The sequence below is a fragment of the Myotis brandtii genome, unplaced genomic scaffold, assembly GCF_000412655.1.
Source record: "Myotis brandtii unplaced genomic scaffold, ASM41265v1 scaffold266, whole genome shotgun sequence".
NCBI lineage: Eukaryota > Metazoa > Chordata > Mammalia > Chiroptera > Vespertilionidae > Myotis > Myotis brandtii.
This window is the reverse complement of record NW_005360124.1, coordinates 8707314-8724457: the sequence shown is the minus strand read 5'-3', so window position 1 is coordinate 8724457 and position 17144 is coordinate 8707314. Positions and strand designations below refer to the sequence as shown.

Here is a 17144-nt window from a genome sequence, read left to right as displayed (position 1 = left end):
GCGTACCTGCGAGCTCCCCGCGGCAGGTCGGGCTCTCATCGCGGACTTGCGGCCACCTCCACCGAAGCCTGAGCTGGGTCTGCGACTTGTGGAGTCAGACCTGGGCTCCACCTCCGCGCGCTGCCTTCTCCAGCCCAGTACTTTTGTCACAATACCTTGTGGTCGCGGTTACCTCTTGTGGAGAGGAGGTGATTCCGACCTTATCTACATCGAAGGAAGATCGGGTGGGTCGAATGGAACGTTGACTCTCATCCCAGGTTTATCTTATGGTTTTGCCTTGTGCTCGCTGAGTCCGTGGTGAGGGAGGACCGAGGGGATGCGGCCACGCAACTGGACTACCTCGGCGGTAACTGGTTGTGGAAAGTGGCCTCTGGGCCTGAGTTCTTATCTCTGCGCTGGGAATGATGACGAATAGGCTCACCTTCCTCAGGTTATACTGAACAAAGGACATCAATAAGGGACCATGCAAATGCTTTCGTGATTTCTGTTATTTTTGTGGGTTCCTCTGGCTAGGTAATCTTTTGTTTGTTTGTTTTTTGTTACCCTCACATGAGGATATTATTTCCATTGCTTTTCAGACAGAGTGGAAGGGGAGAGAGAGAGAAACATGGATGTGAGAGAGACACACCAACTCCTTGCCTCCCACGGGAGCCCTTGACCCCCGAATCGAACCTGGACACTTCTGAGGGCGGGGCCAACGCTCTAACCACTGAGCACACCGGCTAGGTAGTCAGTGACTGTGGATGGGTCCCACCCAGTATGTTGGCAGAAGTGATGCTCACTATTATAAGTGTAATTAACAATGCTAGCTATTCTTCCCTGATAATTGACTTCAAATTAGGATCACCTACCCATGCAGTCTATTCTACATATCTGCCCAGTGAGCTCACATTTATTTGCAGACACAGTTAACAGGACCCCACCCCCCACCCCCCATTTCTCAATGTGGTTTTAATGAACATTTCTTTATTGGAAAACTTGAACGTCTAATGTGTGTATTAACATTTTGTTGTTGGTTTTTTTTTTCTATTAACATATTTAATCTTGTCTCCTCTCTGGACTTGCCTCCTTCAAAATGATAATGGTTTGTAAGCAGTTAAAAGGTTTAGAAAACCCCCTAAGGCAAGTAAGCACCTCTTGATTGGTGTTCACCTCCATACATCTTCCCTGCTTTGTCAGGTCTCTCACAGCGCTGGAGACTGGGAGCTCTCAGAAATCTGCAGACCCACCAAGAAGACCAAACATTTGGAACAAGTGTCTTGTGCACTGTGACTGCCATCTCCTACTTGAATCTCTTTGGTAAATTTACATGTTAGGACGGTCATATACCATATTCTTTTCAAATCAAGCTTAAGGGAAAGTGTTTAAAATAATAGGACAAGCCCAGGGCTTAAAGCATCTGATGTGTTAGTTTACAAGCTGCCTTTGATTCCCCAGCTGTATCAAAAACACCTGAGGCATTGGTTGTAAGTGCTGATTCCCAGGCCCCACCCAGACCATCTGGATTGGAATTTCTAGGTGGGACCCAGAAATCTCTATTTTTCACAATCTCATCAGTTAATTTAAAAGCTTGTTTTTAAAAGTCTCTGGCCATAAATATACCTATGCCCAGAGGCTAGCTATGAAATTTACATTTTAGAATGTTCATTAGTAGTCCAGTGTGATTTGATTCAGACCAACAAATATTTCCTGAACACAGACTGTTTGTCAAGTATCCTGCTGGGTGCTGGGAAAACAAAGATGAATAAGACATTGTCCAGCATGTAAGGAGTTCAAGTTTGTAGGAGGAGGAACAATAAAAAATGAAACAGTACCTGGGACACCACTGGTAACACTCCTCAACATAAACAGTGCTTTATTTTTTCATTGGTTGCCCTCCCTAGCCCTTCCTTCCTCTTCCCATTCTTTTCTCCTGTTTTCTTTGTCAGAACCCCTTAGTTTGCCCTGGATATTGTAAATGTTTTATTCCTGATCTAATATGGTTTTAAAATACTGCTCCAACTGTTAAGGTCAATCTAATGATTTCAAAATGGAGAGGAACAGCTGATGTTTCAGTGGACAAAAAATGGGCATAACAGAAGAATTTTTTTTTTTAATTTGTAAAGATCTTGAGTCCCAGTAATTGGAGGCTACTAAGGGGTAGTTTCTAATATATGCATTCTTCTCCTGAAGAAAATTGTTTCAAGCTTGGATTTGGTTTTGGTTCAGTTTCCTTTATTTGGGCAAGGGGTGAGGGTTGTTGGGCTTTTGCACAGTAACGCTTCCAAACTTCTCTGGATAGCCCAAAGAGAAAAAAATGAGAAATAAATAGCTCTATTTTATTTTTCCACCAAGAAGAAAGGGCACCATGGGAAACTTCTCGCCCAGTCCATCAGGGTATATTATCATGTCTGGTTCATGGTCCTCACTTTGAGGGGTAACCACTTCCTTTCAGAAGCATAAAGAAAACAAAATAAAGGTGGTAGTATTCTGAAGTCAGGTCTTATAACAGAGAGTTATCAATTAATGTGCTAAACAAGAGCCAGTCTAGCCCTGGCCGGTGTGCTCGGTTGTTTGGAGTGTCCTGTACACCAAAAGGTGGTGGGTTCAATTCCCAGTCAGGGCGCATGTGGGAGGCAACCGATGGATGTTTCTCTCCTACATCAGTGTTTCTCTCTCTCTCTTTCTCTCCCTTCCTCTCTCTAAAATCAATTCTTTTCATGGTCGGTCTATTTGTGACAACTCCCAGATATGGCATCCCACAGCTTAATATGCTCTAGTTAACTGTCACCTGAAGAACCCTCTGCCACCAACGTCCAATTTTCATTGCCCACCTGGAAGGAGGGATCTTGGACTCTCACAATCCCCCAAATTAAAAGTCTCTACTCTCATGACCCTGCATTTTGTTTTTCTCCCATTACCCATTTAACTTATAAAAGCCTATAGTAGAATTGCCTCCTGATCATGATGTGTACTAGGAAGACAGTGCCCACTAACTGTCCATCTTCTTTTATGGTGCTCTTGTCAAGTTTCTACCATCCTTGTTATTAGTTCAGTTGTGTCCCCCCCCAAAAGATATGTTGGTGTAATAATCCCAGTACTTCAGAATGTGACTTTATTTGGAAACAGGTTCTTTACAGAGGCAATCAAATTTAAATGAGGTCATTAGGATAAACTAATCCAGTATGATTAGTTTTGAAGGAGAGCAAACCAGGAGATTGAAGAAATGGACCATGGGGAAGAGACATCCATGGGAGAAATCCCTGGTTAACCATCTACTTCTATGTGGCGAGCAGTGGCCCGTGTGCTAGATGTGTGTGGACTGCCGCATGAGTGCAGGGAAGCCCTGAAAACACTGGCTGGTCTTGAGCGTTTGAGGAACTACAAATTACATACTGTGGCAAGGAAGGAAACCACAAGGCCGCAACTGTGGGCGGGCCCCTCTTATGGGCAATTGGCTGGCAACTGAAGTCCAGCTAGAGGCAGAAGCCAGGATTAGAAAATTAAAGAAAGAACTGAAACTAGAAAAAGATATTAGAGTACCTACAACTCTGTTAGCATCAGGACGGGCTGCTGGAGTTGAAGAGCAAAACAGCTTTAGCTTGTAGCTTTGCCAAACGCAGGGCGCAGGCTGCCACGACTTAAAGTCCATGGCTTGTGACTAAGCCAGGTTGGGCCAAATCTCAGCAAAAGACCAGAGAGGGTATTTCTGCCTGGCTAGTGTAGCTTTGGGACACAAGGGGAGATGGAATTTCTCTAACGGCGCAGAAAGCAGGAAAAAAATGAGTAACATTACTGCTCACTCTGCCCTTTGGCAGTGGCTGCATGGTGCCCTAGAGAGCATTCTGTCCTGCAGGAAGGCCTAGCCCAGCGGTTCTCAACCTGTGGGTCGAGACCCCTTTGGGGGTCGAACGACCTTTCACAGGGGTCGCCTAAGACCATCGGAAAACACATATATAATTACATATTGTTTTTGTGATTAATCACTATGCTTTAATTATGTTCAAATTGTAACAATGAAATTGGGGGTCACCACAACATGAGGAACTGTATTAAAGGGTCGCGGCATTAGGAAGGTTGAGAACCACTGGCCTAGCCAAATGAGGGAGCTCTTCATAGGCAAGTGGATCCTTGGAAATCTATAGAAGGAGTACAGCAAATTCTTAGAGAGATGGGCATGTGCCAGGCGTTCTGTGCTCTGGGGCCACTTTTACAGCAGGAATGAAAGCAAAGATTCTGCAGAAAGTCCCTAGTATACACCTATCTCCATGCTAAGTCCTATAGCGGGGCTGTGGTAGGCAGTTAGACAGACATGAGCAGAGCAAGGATGATGGACCAGGTATAGAAGGTCACCAGGGCAGAAAGCCCTGGGTGCCCAGCAAAGGACAACTGTAGGGTGGGACCTTGCTCCCTGGGTGACCTTTCCTTCCCTAGCATATCGCTGATCATATGGTTTAGATCCTCTGACCCTTCCTCCCTAGAAATAACATCTAGGCCTCAGTTGTATTTCCGCTCCAGGCCCAGATAAGCAACAAAACCAGCCACAGCTGACCTCAGGACCAGTTGCATTGAATAATGACCCCCTCCCTGGTGCTGGCCAATCAGTCAGTGGAGACCACAACCCTGAAAGGACACACCAGGAAAACTGCTGAATGTTCTATGGAGATCTTCCCCTGGGGCCTCCCCTAAAATCTCCACCCTTAAAACCCTTAGCATAGAGGACCCAGTGTACTCTCCAGGGAGCATACCAGCACCTTTTTCTCCCCCCCCACCCCCGCCCCCGGGGCTTTACCATTAGCTTCCTCATTCCCAAGCTCCAAGGGCCCTTCCTTTACCTCTGTAACCAGTTTCCTAAGCCCACTTTTTCTACAGATTACTTCTACCTGTGATTTTACAAATAAATGTTCTCTTAGAGTTTGAGTCTTGACTCTGAATTCTTTCCTAGCCAGAATTCAAGTACTGAGATTGCTGAACCAAGGTCCATTGTGACCCTACCAGTCTAACACTCAGAGCCATTTCCACTGCCTACAACAGGACAAGACATCTATGATGTCAGGCAATCTATTGCAGATCTGGGGGAAACGAACCTGTCTCAAGATTGTGTCTGGCCCTAGCTGGTGGATAGAGCATTGGACTGTGGACTGAAGGGTCCCAGGTTCAATTCCGGTCAAGGGCCCATGCTCAGGTTTCTGGCTCAATCCCCAACAGGGGGCGGGCAGGAGGCAGCCGATCAATGATTCTCTTTCATCATTGATGTTTCTATCTCTCTCTCTCTCCCTCTCCCTTCTGGTCTGAAATCAATAAAAATGAATTAAAAAAAAAAAAAGACTGAACTACGGGGACGACTCAAAACTCAGGGGCAAAGAAAAGAAGGAAAGGTCATTTGAACTTTTCCCACTTCTCTTTTGGAAGCCATGAGGTCTCTGTTTGCATCTGTTAGTATGTTCACTGTGTCTATATAAGTTGTATTTGTGTGGTGTTTTCTACCTCTGGATGGTTTGCTAATTTGTAAAGAAAACAAAAACAGCTCTAATTGGCCTAAACCAGAGATGAATCTTTTTTCTGCCAAGAACCAATAGGATATTTATAACATCATTCAAGGGCCATACAAAATTATTAACTTAAAAGTTAGCTGCTATATTTGGTCAAACATTTAATGAACTCGCCCCTAATGCCTTGGCAGGGCCAGACCAAATGATTTCAAGAGCCTTATACGGCCCATGGGCTGGACGTTCTCCATGCCTGGCAAACAAATGCTCATATATATTTTCAAAAATTTTAACAGAAATTCAATCAAATGCTTTACAAGTTCACGTAATCTAAGATTAATCTCTAGTAAATGAAAACTCGTTTGAGGGGAGAGACCAAGATGGCGGCATAGGTAAACACCAGAGACTGCTGCCGCAAACAACCACTTCAAAATTACAACTAAAAGACGGAACGGACATCACCCAGAACCGCAGGAAGGCTGGCTGAGGAGAGACTCTTCAACTAGAAGGAAAAATAACAGCACACCGAGGCTCAGAGGAGGCGCAGTGTGGAAAATACTCAGGTGCGGAGGTGCGCGCGCAAAGCGGGCTGGTGGCTGAGAGCGCGGTTGTCGTTTTCGGTCAGGGGGGAGTCTCAGACTCTGAGCTCCAGATACGGGCGAATCGCTGGGGACTCGGACCCAAACGGGAGAAGCGGGAGTGTCTGGCATCAGTTGGAAGGCAGCTTTCCCTCCGAGGTTTGCAGCGGTTCCGGGGGTTCTGAGAAGCAGAGCCTCTGGGAACAGGACTGAGGGCACCATAACGGCTCCCTCCGCCCGCCCTGTTGAGCCCGCCCCGCCCAAGCCCTGCGCAGAGCCATTTGCCAGATCGCCTCAGGCAAAGGCTAGATTAGCACCTCCCCAGAGGACAGAAGTTTTCCGCGGCAGACACAGCTGATTCACACAGCCAGTCGGCCTGGTGGTCAAATCCCTCTAGTATTAACTACAACAATCAAGGCTCAACTAGAACAAGACTGCGCACAAAGACCACTAGGGGGTGCACCAAGAAAGCATAAAAAATGCGGAGACAAAAAAACATGACAGAAATGGAGGATATAGAGCTAAAAATCGCAATTTTGAGGGCTTGCAAAAATGTGCTAGAAGCTGTCAATAAACTTGAGGAGAGAGTCACGAAAACTAATGAGACCCTCGATGCTATGATAAAGAACCAACTAGAAATTAAGCATACACGGACTGAAATAAAGAATATTATACAGACACCCAATAGCAGACCAGAGGAGCGCAAGAATCAAGCCAAAGATTTGAAATGCGAAGAAGCAAAAAACACCCAACCGGAAAAGCAAAATGAAAAAAGAATCCGAAAATACGAAGATAGTGTAAGGAGCCTCTGGGACAGCTTCAAGCGTACCAACATCAGAATAATAGGGGTGCCAGAAGATGAGAGACAGCAAGATATTGAAAACCTATTTGAAGAAATAATGGCAGAAAACTTCCCCCACCTGGTGAAAGAAATGGACTTACAGGTCCAAGAAGCGCAGAGAACCCCAAACAAAAGGAATCCAAAGAGGACCACACCAAGACATATCATAATTAAAATGCCAAGAGCAAAAGACAAAGAGAGAATCTTAAAAGCAGCAAGAGAAAGAGACTCAATTACCTACAAGGGAATACCCATACGACTGTCAGCTGATTTCTCAACAGAAACTTGGCAGGCCAGAAGGGAATGGCAAGAAATATTCAAAGTGATGAATACCAAGAACCTACAACCAAGATTACTTTATCCAGCAAAGCTATCATTCAGAATTGAAGGTCAGATAAAGAGCTTCACAGATAAGGAAAAGCTAAAGGAGTTCATCACCACTAAACCAGTATTATACGAAATGCTGAAAGGTATCCTTTAAGAAGAGGAAGAAGAAAAAGGTAAAGATACAAATTGTGAACAACAAACATGCATCTATCAACAAGTGAATCTAAGAACCAAGTGAATAAATAATCTGATGTACAGAATGAACTGGTGATTATAATGAATCAGGGACATAGAAAGGGAATGGACTGACTATTCTTGGCGGGGAAAGGGGAATGGGAGATGCGGGAAGAAACTGGACAAAAATCGTGCACCTATGGATGAGGACAGTGGGTGGGGAGTGAGGGCGGAGGGTGGGGTGGGAACTGGGAGGAGGGGAGTTATGGGGGAAAAAAAAAAGAGGAACAAATGTAATCTGAACAACTCGTTTAAGTTTAAAACAGGTATGTCTTGCCCGGCTGGTGTGGCTCAGGTGGTGGAGCGTCAACCCATGCACCAAGAGGTCACCGATTAGAACTATGGGAAACCTAAAACAGCATCCTGGTTCCTCCAGGCACCTTAGCAAGCCCGTTTTCAGTCTGTGCCTTCCTTCATGTACTATAGTGCACTTCCTTCAACTGCCATTCGGTGTGGCTTATCAAATGTTCTTGTAGTTTTATGTCTATTTTCTGGATGAGTTGAAGCCTTCCTCACAAATAAGCTCTTAGAAAATGCCCCCCCCCCTCCGTTCATAGCAGTGCAATTTACAATAGCTAAGATTGGAAACAGCTCAAGTGCACATCAGCAAAAGACTGGATAAAAAAAGCTGTTGTACATTTATACTATGGAATACTATGCAGCTGTAAAAAAGAAAGAACTCTTACTATTTGCAACAGCATGATGGACCTGGAGAGTATTATGCTAAGCGAAATAAGCCAGTCAGAGAAAGGTAAGTATCACATGATCTCACTCATATGTGGAATCTAATGAACAACACAAATTGATGAACAGAATAGATCCAGAGACGTGGAAGCACGGAACAGACTGATGCATTTCAGAGGGAAGGTAGGGGAGGGAGGAATGATTAACCTGGGAACTTATGTGCATATATGCATAACCCATGGACACAGACAGTAGAATGGTGAAGGCCTGGGAGGGGTGGGTGCAGGGTCAAGGGGAGTCAATGGGGAGGCGGGGGGAGTAGACATCTGTAATACTTTCAAAAATGAAGATACATTTTTAAAAATTCAAAAATATAAATCTATGCTGAGAAAATTAGAAATAAAAATTTGAACACAATTTTTTTTAATGTGATTCCCACTTGGGGTATACCTTCCAAGAGCACCCACCTGTCACTGTTTTCCTTCCTGACCTCTGTGAAATGGGCTCATTATATTGATGACACAATGTTCACCCATAAATGTTTGCCTCTGCCACAGAAAACCTTGCAGGCTCTGCTGGACCACCTACAACCAAGAGGCTGGGCAGTAAATCTGCAGAAAATCCAAGGTCTGGGGTTTTGGGGAATTGTATCGTTGGGTAAGACCCATGTGTTAAATTTGATGGAGCAATTGAACCGATAGCCCTCCCCCAGGAACTGGCTTTTCAGGTCATTTCACTATGGCCTTTCCCTTTGCCCTTCCACATTTCACTTGTGGTGAACACATTCCATTCTCTCCCCTCCAGGTATGCATAAAGAAGTCTCTACCCAGAAAAATCCCGCCAAAAGTCCTTTAAAAGCCGCTGACTCCCTTCACTGGGGGCTGCAGCCATCCAGGCTCAGCCACCTGGTGTGCGGATGATCAATTCGTAATCCCTCACCACTCTGGCCTTGTGCCTTGTGCCTTGTGCCTTGTGCGTTCCTCCGGCGACCTAACACCATGTTGTCCTGGAGGCTGTTATAGACAAAGATCAAACCTACCCCATACCAAAAAATGTAAAAGAGGTACAAGCTTTTGTGGGAATTCTGGGATATCTATGGGGCTGAGAAAGCAAAAATACTAGCCAACAGATTAAAGTTCTTGGAACCTCCCAGGTGGGTTTACCATTTTAATCAGATGTTTCAGTAACCCCAGAAAGAATGGGCTGAGCATTATGGTACAAACAGCGAAGGAGTATCTCCGAGGGAAGGTGGGGGAGGGCAGGAGTGTGGGAGGTAATCAACCAAGGACCCTGTATGTATATATGCATGGCCCATGGACACAGACAATGGGGTGGTGAAGGCCTGGGGCAGGGGCAGGAGTGGGCTGGAGGGGGTCAATGGGGAGAAAAAGGGGACATATATAAATACTTTCAACAATAAAGAATTATTTTTTTTAAAAAAAAAAACAGTGAAGGAGTAACTACCCCTTGGATTTTGGTCCCAAGTATGGGAGGGGGCAGAGATCAGATATGCACCAATAGAACATCAGTTATTGGCAGTGTATACAGTGCTCCTGCAGGTGGAGCCTCTTACTAAAGAACAGCCAGCTACAGTAAGAACTTCCCTTCCCATCAAAGGGTGGATGGACAACATGTTTACTGACCAGCCTCCGCCATGACTGACTAAATGGCATGCCTATTTACAACAGAGAAATGCTCTATCAAATAGTCCTGTCTTTAGAGAACCAATAACTATTAGGCTCTGTTGAATATATAGAATCTCCAAATGCTCCTGTTCCTATAGTATCCTTGTGTTGGCCCCTGCAACCTACAAAGAAGGAATAGGGGACATTCTGGCTGGAGCCTAGTCCATCGTTGGCCTTACCTGGGACAATTTGTTTACCTGGATAGCAGCTGCCATTCAATCACCCACTGATACAGTCTAGATAAAAACAGGAACAAATCACAGGAGCCAACGGGCCACGTTAAGAGTAATCTAGTTGGCAAAGACCTTGTATGCATATATGCATAACCCATGGACACAGACAGTGGGGTGGTGAGGGTCTGGGGTGGAGGGCGGGCTGGAGGGGGTCGATGGGGAAGAGAGGGGGCATATGTAATACTTTCAACAATAAAGATTTTTTTTTTTTAATGAGTGGTCTGGTTGATAATCGGGCATGAACCTTGGCTGCTGACCCAGTATACTGACAGTTGTGCCATTCTAAAACTACTGCCTGTGGCTCAGCCCGTGTGGCTAGTGGATTGAGCGTTGTCCTATGCACCAAGAGCTTCATGGTTGGATTCCAGGTCAGGGCACATGCCCGGGTTGTGGGCTCTATCCCCAGTAGGGGAGTGCAGGAGGCATCTGATCGATGTTGCTCTCTCTCAATGTTTCTATCTCAATCTCCCTTCCCCTCTATCTAAAAAATCAATAAAAACATTTTTATTTTTTTAAAAATATATTTTATTGATTTTTTACAGAAAGGAAGGGAGAGGGATAGAGAGTTAGAAACATCGATCAGCTACCTTCTGCACACCTCCTACCGGGGATGTGCCCGCAACCCAGGTACATGCCCTTGACCAGAATCGAACCTGGGACCTTTCAGTCCGCAGGCCGGCGCTCTATCCACTGAGCCAAACCGGTTAGCAATAAAAACATATTTTTAAAAAGGAATGACTGTGGCTCCATATTCTACCTCCTCTCCTTCCAACCATACTAGGAACTGCTTCAAAAAATTGCATGCACCTCTTTATTACAAAAGCATTCTAATTATAAAAACAATACATCCTAGTTGTAGGGAATTTAGAGAATTCATAAAGGTACAAGGAGGAGGGGGAGGGAGAAAGAGAGAGAGAGAGAGAGAGAGAGAGAGAGAGAGAGAGAGAGAGAGAGAATATGAGGGACAGGAGGCAGAGAGCAGAGAGTGAGGGAGAGAAAGAATGCAGAATTAGAAGGTCTAAGAGAACAGGAGGAAGTGCTTGGTTAACATTTCTGAAGAGGTGGTGGCAACAAGCCAGCCCCGGGGAGGAGGGCAGTGTGGTTGATTTACATAGGACGATGTGGAATGGCTCTGAGTTGGAAGAGCAAGGAAAGAGGACAATTCTAAGTCACTGCCCTCTGAGGCTTTGCTTATCTCTAGTTTTTCCTCATTCCTCTTGTCTATTGGTCTCATTTCTCAAAGCTCAGCTCCCTGTGTGCCTATAAAGCTGGTGAAATCTGAAAAAGATCTAGAGATTATCCCAAAGTCAATATGCTGGTTTTGCTACTGTGTTATAGTTACATAATATGTTACCATTGGGGGACGCTGGGGGAAGGGTACATGGGACCGCTTTTTACTATTTTTGCTACCTTTTGTGTGAATCTATAATTAATTCAAAAGCAACAGAAAAACCCAGCTCCTGAACTTATTGCAGCACCAAGGTCTACCTGACAACCAGACAACTGCTTTGGCTAATTGTTCCTGCAGAGTTTTCATACTGTATCTTGCCTGTTTTCTGATTATCTATGCCATACCACTTAGCATACGTGTGTATTCTATATATTTATATATGCTTAGCATACGTGTGTATTCTATATATTTATATATGCTTACATACACTGTGACTTAAACACACAGACTGTATAATGCTGTTGTGTTCGCTAGCTGTTTCTCATATGTGTATAGCTCGTGAATCCCCAGCATGAGTGTAAGCTCTCTCTGTCTTTGTACCTCCTATCTTGGTACCTCATGGCACTGCCCCACTAACTGCGTGGTAGGTACTCAATAAACACTACTTCAGCGACTGAAAAAGTGAGAAACGTGAAAGGAAATAAGGAGATAGTTACAACACTTGATCAAGTTTGTTGTTTTTAGCATACTATAATTTAGTGTCCAGAAAACATTTACTACCCCGTGATTAGAGTTTAAAGGCTATAGAAGACTGTACATCTATCCGCTTTAATACTAGTTATTACCGTGAACAGGTGGCTATTGACCTAGAAGCACAAAGGTTAATCAGAGGTGTGTTGTTTTAACACTTGTCATAAAATACCTCTTTGAGTTCATTCAGGGAAATGCTGAAGAAGCACTCTGCTAACCCTGGAATCCACCTTTCCCCCAGTTAATCTTATCTGAATCAAGGGGTGAGCAGGTTTGTTTAAGCTGAAAACTTGGGTGAAAAAGAGAACAGGTACATTTTAAATTCCATGAAAAATGTTACCTTCAAATCAATATGAACAGTATCTCCACATTGAGAAATTAGAAACATATCCACTGATTTAATAGAGCATAGTCTTAGAAAACCTACACAAATGAATGTCTTAGTGAATTATTATAAGGTAAATGCTCTCATAACTGCCTACCAGATCAAGAAATAAAACTTTGCCAGCCACTCAAAAGCCTCTCACAGTCCTGTTCCCTCCTACAAAGTAACCACTAATCTTGACATTTATACTAATCATTTCCCTCCATTAAGGTGGCTTTGATAACTTCTTTGCATTTCTTTATAATTTTATCAACATAGTTGGGTTCCTAGCTGCAGCAGTCTTGCCCGTTAAAAAAAAAGAAAAGAAAAGGTCTTTTATGTCTCCTGTAATGTACAGGTTCCCCCTCCTTTTCTTACACGTTTTCTATGGAATAACCCAGGCCATTTGGCTTATAGAATTTCCCCCAGACTGGATTTTGCTGATTGCACACTCACAGTATATCTAGTTCAACATGTACCTCCCATCGCTTTTTCAACAAACTGACAGCTAAATCCAGAGACTTGACCAGACTCAGGTTATGTTCCTGTGGCAGGATCTTGGTGGTGATGTGTTCTTTCATCAGATGACACATAATGTCTGGTTTCGGTTCTTCAGTGACAGCAGCATTTCATGTTCGATGTCTAGATTCATTAATTTACTGGGGGTTGCAGTATGGTAATAATCCAATCCTATCACTTTACTTCATTAGCTGAAATAATTTTATTTAAAAAAATCTTCCTCTCATCTAGTCTTTGGTTCCCAGTGCTACAGGTCATATAGGAAAAGCTTCTTTCCTTTATTTCCTCAGTTTTCAAGATAACATGGTTCTGTCACCTACAAAAGGAGGCCAACCAGTTTGATGATTTAAAAAAAAAATTTTTTGTGTGTGTGAACTCCATAGATTTAAGCATATCTGATGGGTTTCAGACAGTAGGTGCCAAGATGGCCCCTTATGATTCCTGCCTTTCCTTCCACATTGTTCAAGGGTTAGGCCTGTGTCACGAATAAACTACAGCAGAAGTGATGGTATGTCACTTCTGAGATTAGGTTATAAAAAGTCTGCAGCTTCCATCTTTGGTGCTCACTGGACTGCTCTCACAGTCTCTTTACACCACTTTGGGCGAAGCCACGTTGTAAGTAGCCTCGTGGTGAGGCCCACGGGGTGAGGAAGTCCTGCCAACAGCCACGTGAGTTTCCAAGTGGATCTTCCACGCCCAGATTCAAAGGAACAAATCCCCAGTAAACAAACAGCCTGACTGCAATCTCATCAGAACCACAAGTTAAGCTGTCCTGGCATTCCTGCCTCTGTGAAACTGTGCGCTATAGTAAGTGTCTGGGTTTAAGTGAGGCTTTGGGAGAAAGTTTTACACAGCAATAGATAACTAATTTACGATCCATTGCAATTCTTATTGTTATTGAAGCTCAATTTGTCCCATATTTGATAGGTGGGGGCTTCTTCAAATTGTCTCCTGAGTTATTTGAGATAATCCTAGGAGTCTTTAACAGTTTATTTGTAATCTAATATGGAAAGATATCCCAGGGTTTTATTAAATAATTTCCTGATCTAAAACTAGAATTAGCTACGTATTTCTCCAAGAAGTCCTTGTTTTTTTTTATTGGAAATGGTCTAGAAAAAGACCAGTCTGGGTGCCATGAGTGCTTGGTTGGTCATTATTTCTAGAGTTTTTCGGTAGAGAGATAAAATATCTTCTGAGTTTATACATAAATTTCCAATTCAAATTCAGGTTTAAATATTTTAATTTACTTCTTTTATATTAAATTTGATTCTCTCAACTCCCTGAAGAATCCTGGTTCTCATGGACAGAAACAATAGATTTATCTATTAATTAGTCATTTGCTTTATCCCACAGGAAGACACAACAGTCACAGAAAACAAGTCCAATACTACCAATCATTATGATTTCTGGAAACCATTTGAAAAACGTTTGCATGTGGTATCACAACTTCCCCCCTCTTTTCTTCCCTCCCCTCTTTAAGTAGCTGTACCACATCTGCATTCTCAGATCATGTAGCCATTACATAGTATACACTTTCATTTTTTGATGCTCATTTACTATTAGTTCTACAAGTAATCATACAGTGGGAACTGAGGTAAGGAAGTTAAGGGCAGTAAGATTGAATCAGCAGATAATTCATTATAGAGCAGGAAGCTTCTAGAGGATTTTGAATCAGAAACTAAACATATTTTTCTAAAAAAAAATTATTGTAAACTCAGTGGATTTAAGTATAAACTATAGCACATCAAATCTCCCACCAAATACTGCTCAGGATCACAGTTCTCTTTTTCCAGTCCCACAGTGGTAGACCTTGTCCAAGGCGGGTCCATTGAGTTCTTACTACAGCTCCTCCCTTTTTGCTGGTATCCCCACGTGCAGCCTTTTCTCCTTCTACTTCTTCCACTTCTTCAGCTTCATAATCTTACCTCATCCCATCAGAGTTTGGGTTGGATATGTCCTCCAGGTATCCTATGATTACCCCTATCACATTAATTGAACACTAATTAGTTAATTCATTAACTGTTTCATGATCCCCTGCTGCCTACTAGGCTCTCTGCTAGGAAATGAGCCCACAATGATAAGCAAAAACAGAACCAAACTGCCCTAGAGGCATGTAGCCTAGAGGCAGAGAGAGAAGCCATCATATTTGGTATCCTATTTTTCACTGTAGTATTTATTGCACTGTACTTCAACTGAGCTCAGAGGGTCTGGCACTTTGTAGATGCTCAATAAATAATTGATTGATTGATTGATTGATTGATTGATTGAATGTGTTGATGCTTAAAGAATAGTCCTGATAAGCCACTAGGATTATCATCAATCCTGGAATAATAATGGCAATCTCATCCCTTCTCAGAACTGCTGATCACATAAAAACATGAACTCTAGGTCACAGGTGGACAAACATTTTCTGTGAAGTGCTAGCTGATAAATATTTTAGGCTTTATAAGCCATAATAGAGGCCTGGTGCAAGAATTCATGCACCAGTGGGTCCCTCAGCCTGGCCTGCGGGATTGGGCTGAAATCGGCTCTTCGATATCCCCTGAGGGATCCTGGATTGCGAGAGGGCACAGGCCAGGCCATGGGACCCCACTGGTGCACAATTGGGGCCAGTGAGGGACATGGGAGGTTGGCCAGCCAGGGAGGAACTGCAAGAGGGCTCCAGTGTGTGTCCAGCCCATTTCGCTCAGTACTGATAGGCCAGACCCCAGCAGCAAGCTAACCTACCAGTCAGAGCATTTGCCCCCTGGTGGTCAGTGCATGTCATAGTGAGCGGTTATGTGGTCTTAGCATATCATTAGCTTATTACACTTTGATTGGTTGAATGGCCGACCAGACAGCATATTAGGCTTCTATTATATAGGATGGTATCTGTCTTAACTGCTCAACTCTGGCATTGTAGTGCAAAAGCAGGTGCAGACAAGATGTAAACAAATTACTGTAGCTGTGTTCCAATAAAATTTTTATTTATAAAAACATAGTGGGCTGGATTTGGCCCGTGGGGCCTAGTTTGCCAACCTGTGCTGTAGATGACACCACTTTTGTCATTTGTCAGGAATGCCTTCATGCCTGGTCCATACTCTCTTCTTTAGTTAGGTAAATGTAGTTGCTACACCCAACATCTGAGTTTACATTTAAACCACCTCTGACATCTGCAACTGTGGTATTGTGAAATGGTATGTAATTTGAAACCCATAAAACCTGTTTTATTCTGGTTGACCATTTGGTAAGTTACATTAGCTTTTTTGAATATTTCCTCACTGTAAATGGAGGTGTTTTTTTCTAAGTCCTGACTAAGACGATCAAATGAGATACGTATATTGAGAACTGAACATGATACCTAGCACACAGTAGATAGTCCACATATACACCCCGCCACCCTCAACCCTTGGCCCAGTTGAAGCATCCATCTTATATAAAAACTGCTGTTTGAAATTTTAACCCTGCTATTTCTGGCTTCTGTAAATGCTTGCTGGCTTAAATAATAAGGAAAATAAGACTACTCCCATTTCAGAGAGGCCATTAAACCTTCCCCAGACGAAGTTATCAGTGCTGGCGTCAGGCCAAGCCTTTGGTCGAGGTCTCAAAGCGCCAGCACATAGGGCTCTTTAAGAACTTGCAAAGGAAACCGGAAAAACCCCATATTGGGGAGACAAAGAGGGTAAGATAGTATAAATACAGGAAACTTCCTGTGTGATTTCACCCAGAATTTGAGAGACATTTTCCTCTGGGCCCGCGCGTAATAAATGTAACTCCATCTCTCTAAGCGTTGCTTGGTTCTTCTCTGATTTTTTCTGTAACAGTCATATTCTTGTCCTCCTTTAAATTAAATTATCAGCTATTTATTGAGGATTTACTATATCCAAGGCATAGTTTCAGGTACTTTATTTATTTTGAAATATATTTTTATTGATGTCAGCGAAGAAGAGAGAGAGAGAGAGAGAGAGAGAGAGAGATCAATGATGTGAGAGAATCATTGATTGGCTGCCTCCTGCACACCCCCTACTGGTAGTGGAGCCTGCAACCCAGGCATGTTCCCAGACCAGGAATCAAACTGTGACCTCCTGGTTCATAGGTCAACACTCAACCATTGAGCCACAATGGCTGGGCAGTTCCAGGTACTTTAAAACTATTCTAAATCCTCCCTGATATTTCTCAAACTTGGCAATAATACAATATATCTGGGAGCCTCAAAGTACTGATGCTTGCACCCCAACATTAGATATTCTGATACAAGTCTTTTTTTAAAAAAATCTTTATTGTTGAAAGTATTACATAGGTTCTCTTTTC

The 17144-nt window shown here is 43.3% G+C and overlaps 1 protein-coding gene across 5 annotated transcripts in view; it reads right to left on the bottom strand.

Moving 5' to 3' along the window:
* The window catches only part of TRPM6 (transient receptor potential cation channel, subfamily M, member 6), a 145636-nt gene that overhangs the window by 122790 nt on the left and 5702 nt on the right, over positions 1-17144 (bottom strand). For 2 of the 5 annotated variants that reach the window (XM_014541275.1, XM_014541276.1), the window contains exon 1: positions 7-570. The exons of 1 other annotated variant lie outside the window; for it this stretch is intronic. In XM_014541275.1, coding sequence (XP_014396761.1) covers positions 7-39 — 33 coding nt within the window. In that variant the 5' untranslated portion in view covers positions 40-570. Of the gene's footprint in view, positions 1-6; positions 571-17144 lie in introns of those variants that run through there. 2 more of the 5 variants (XM_005868307.2, XM_014541273.1) reach the window with 1 other exon arrangement.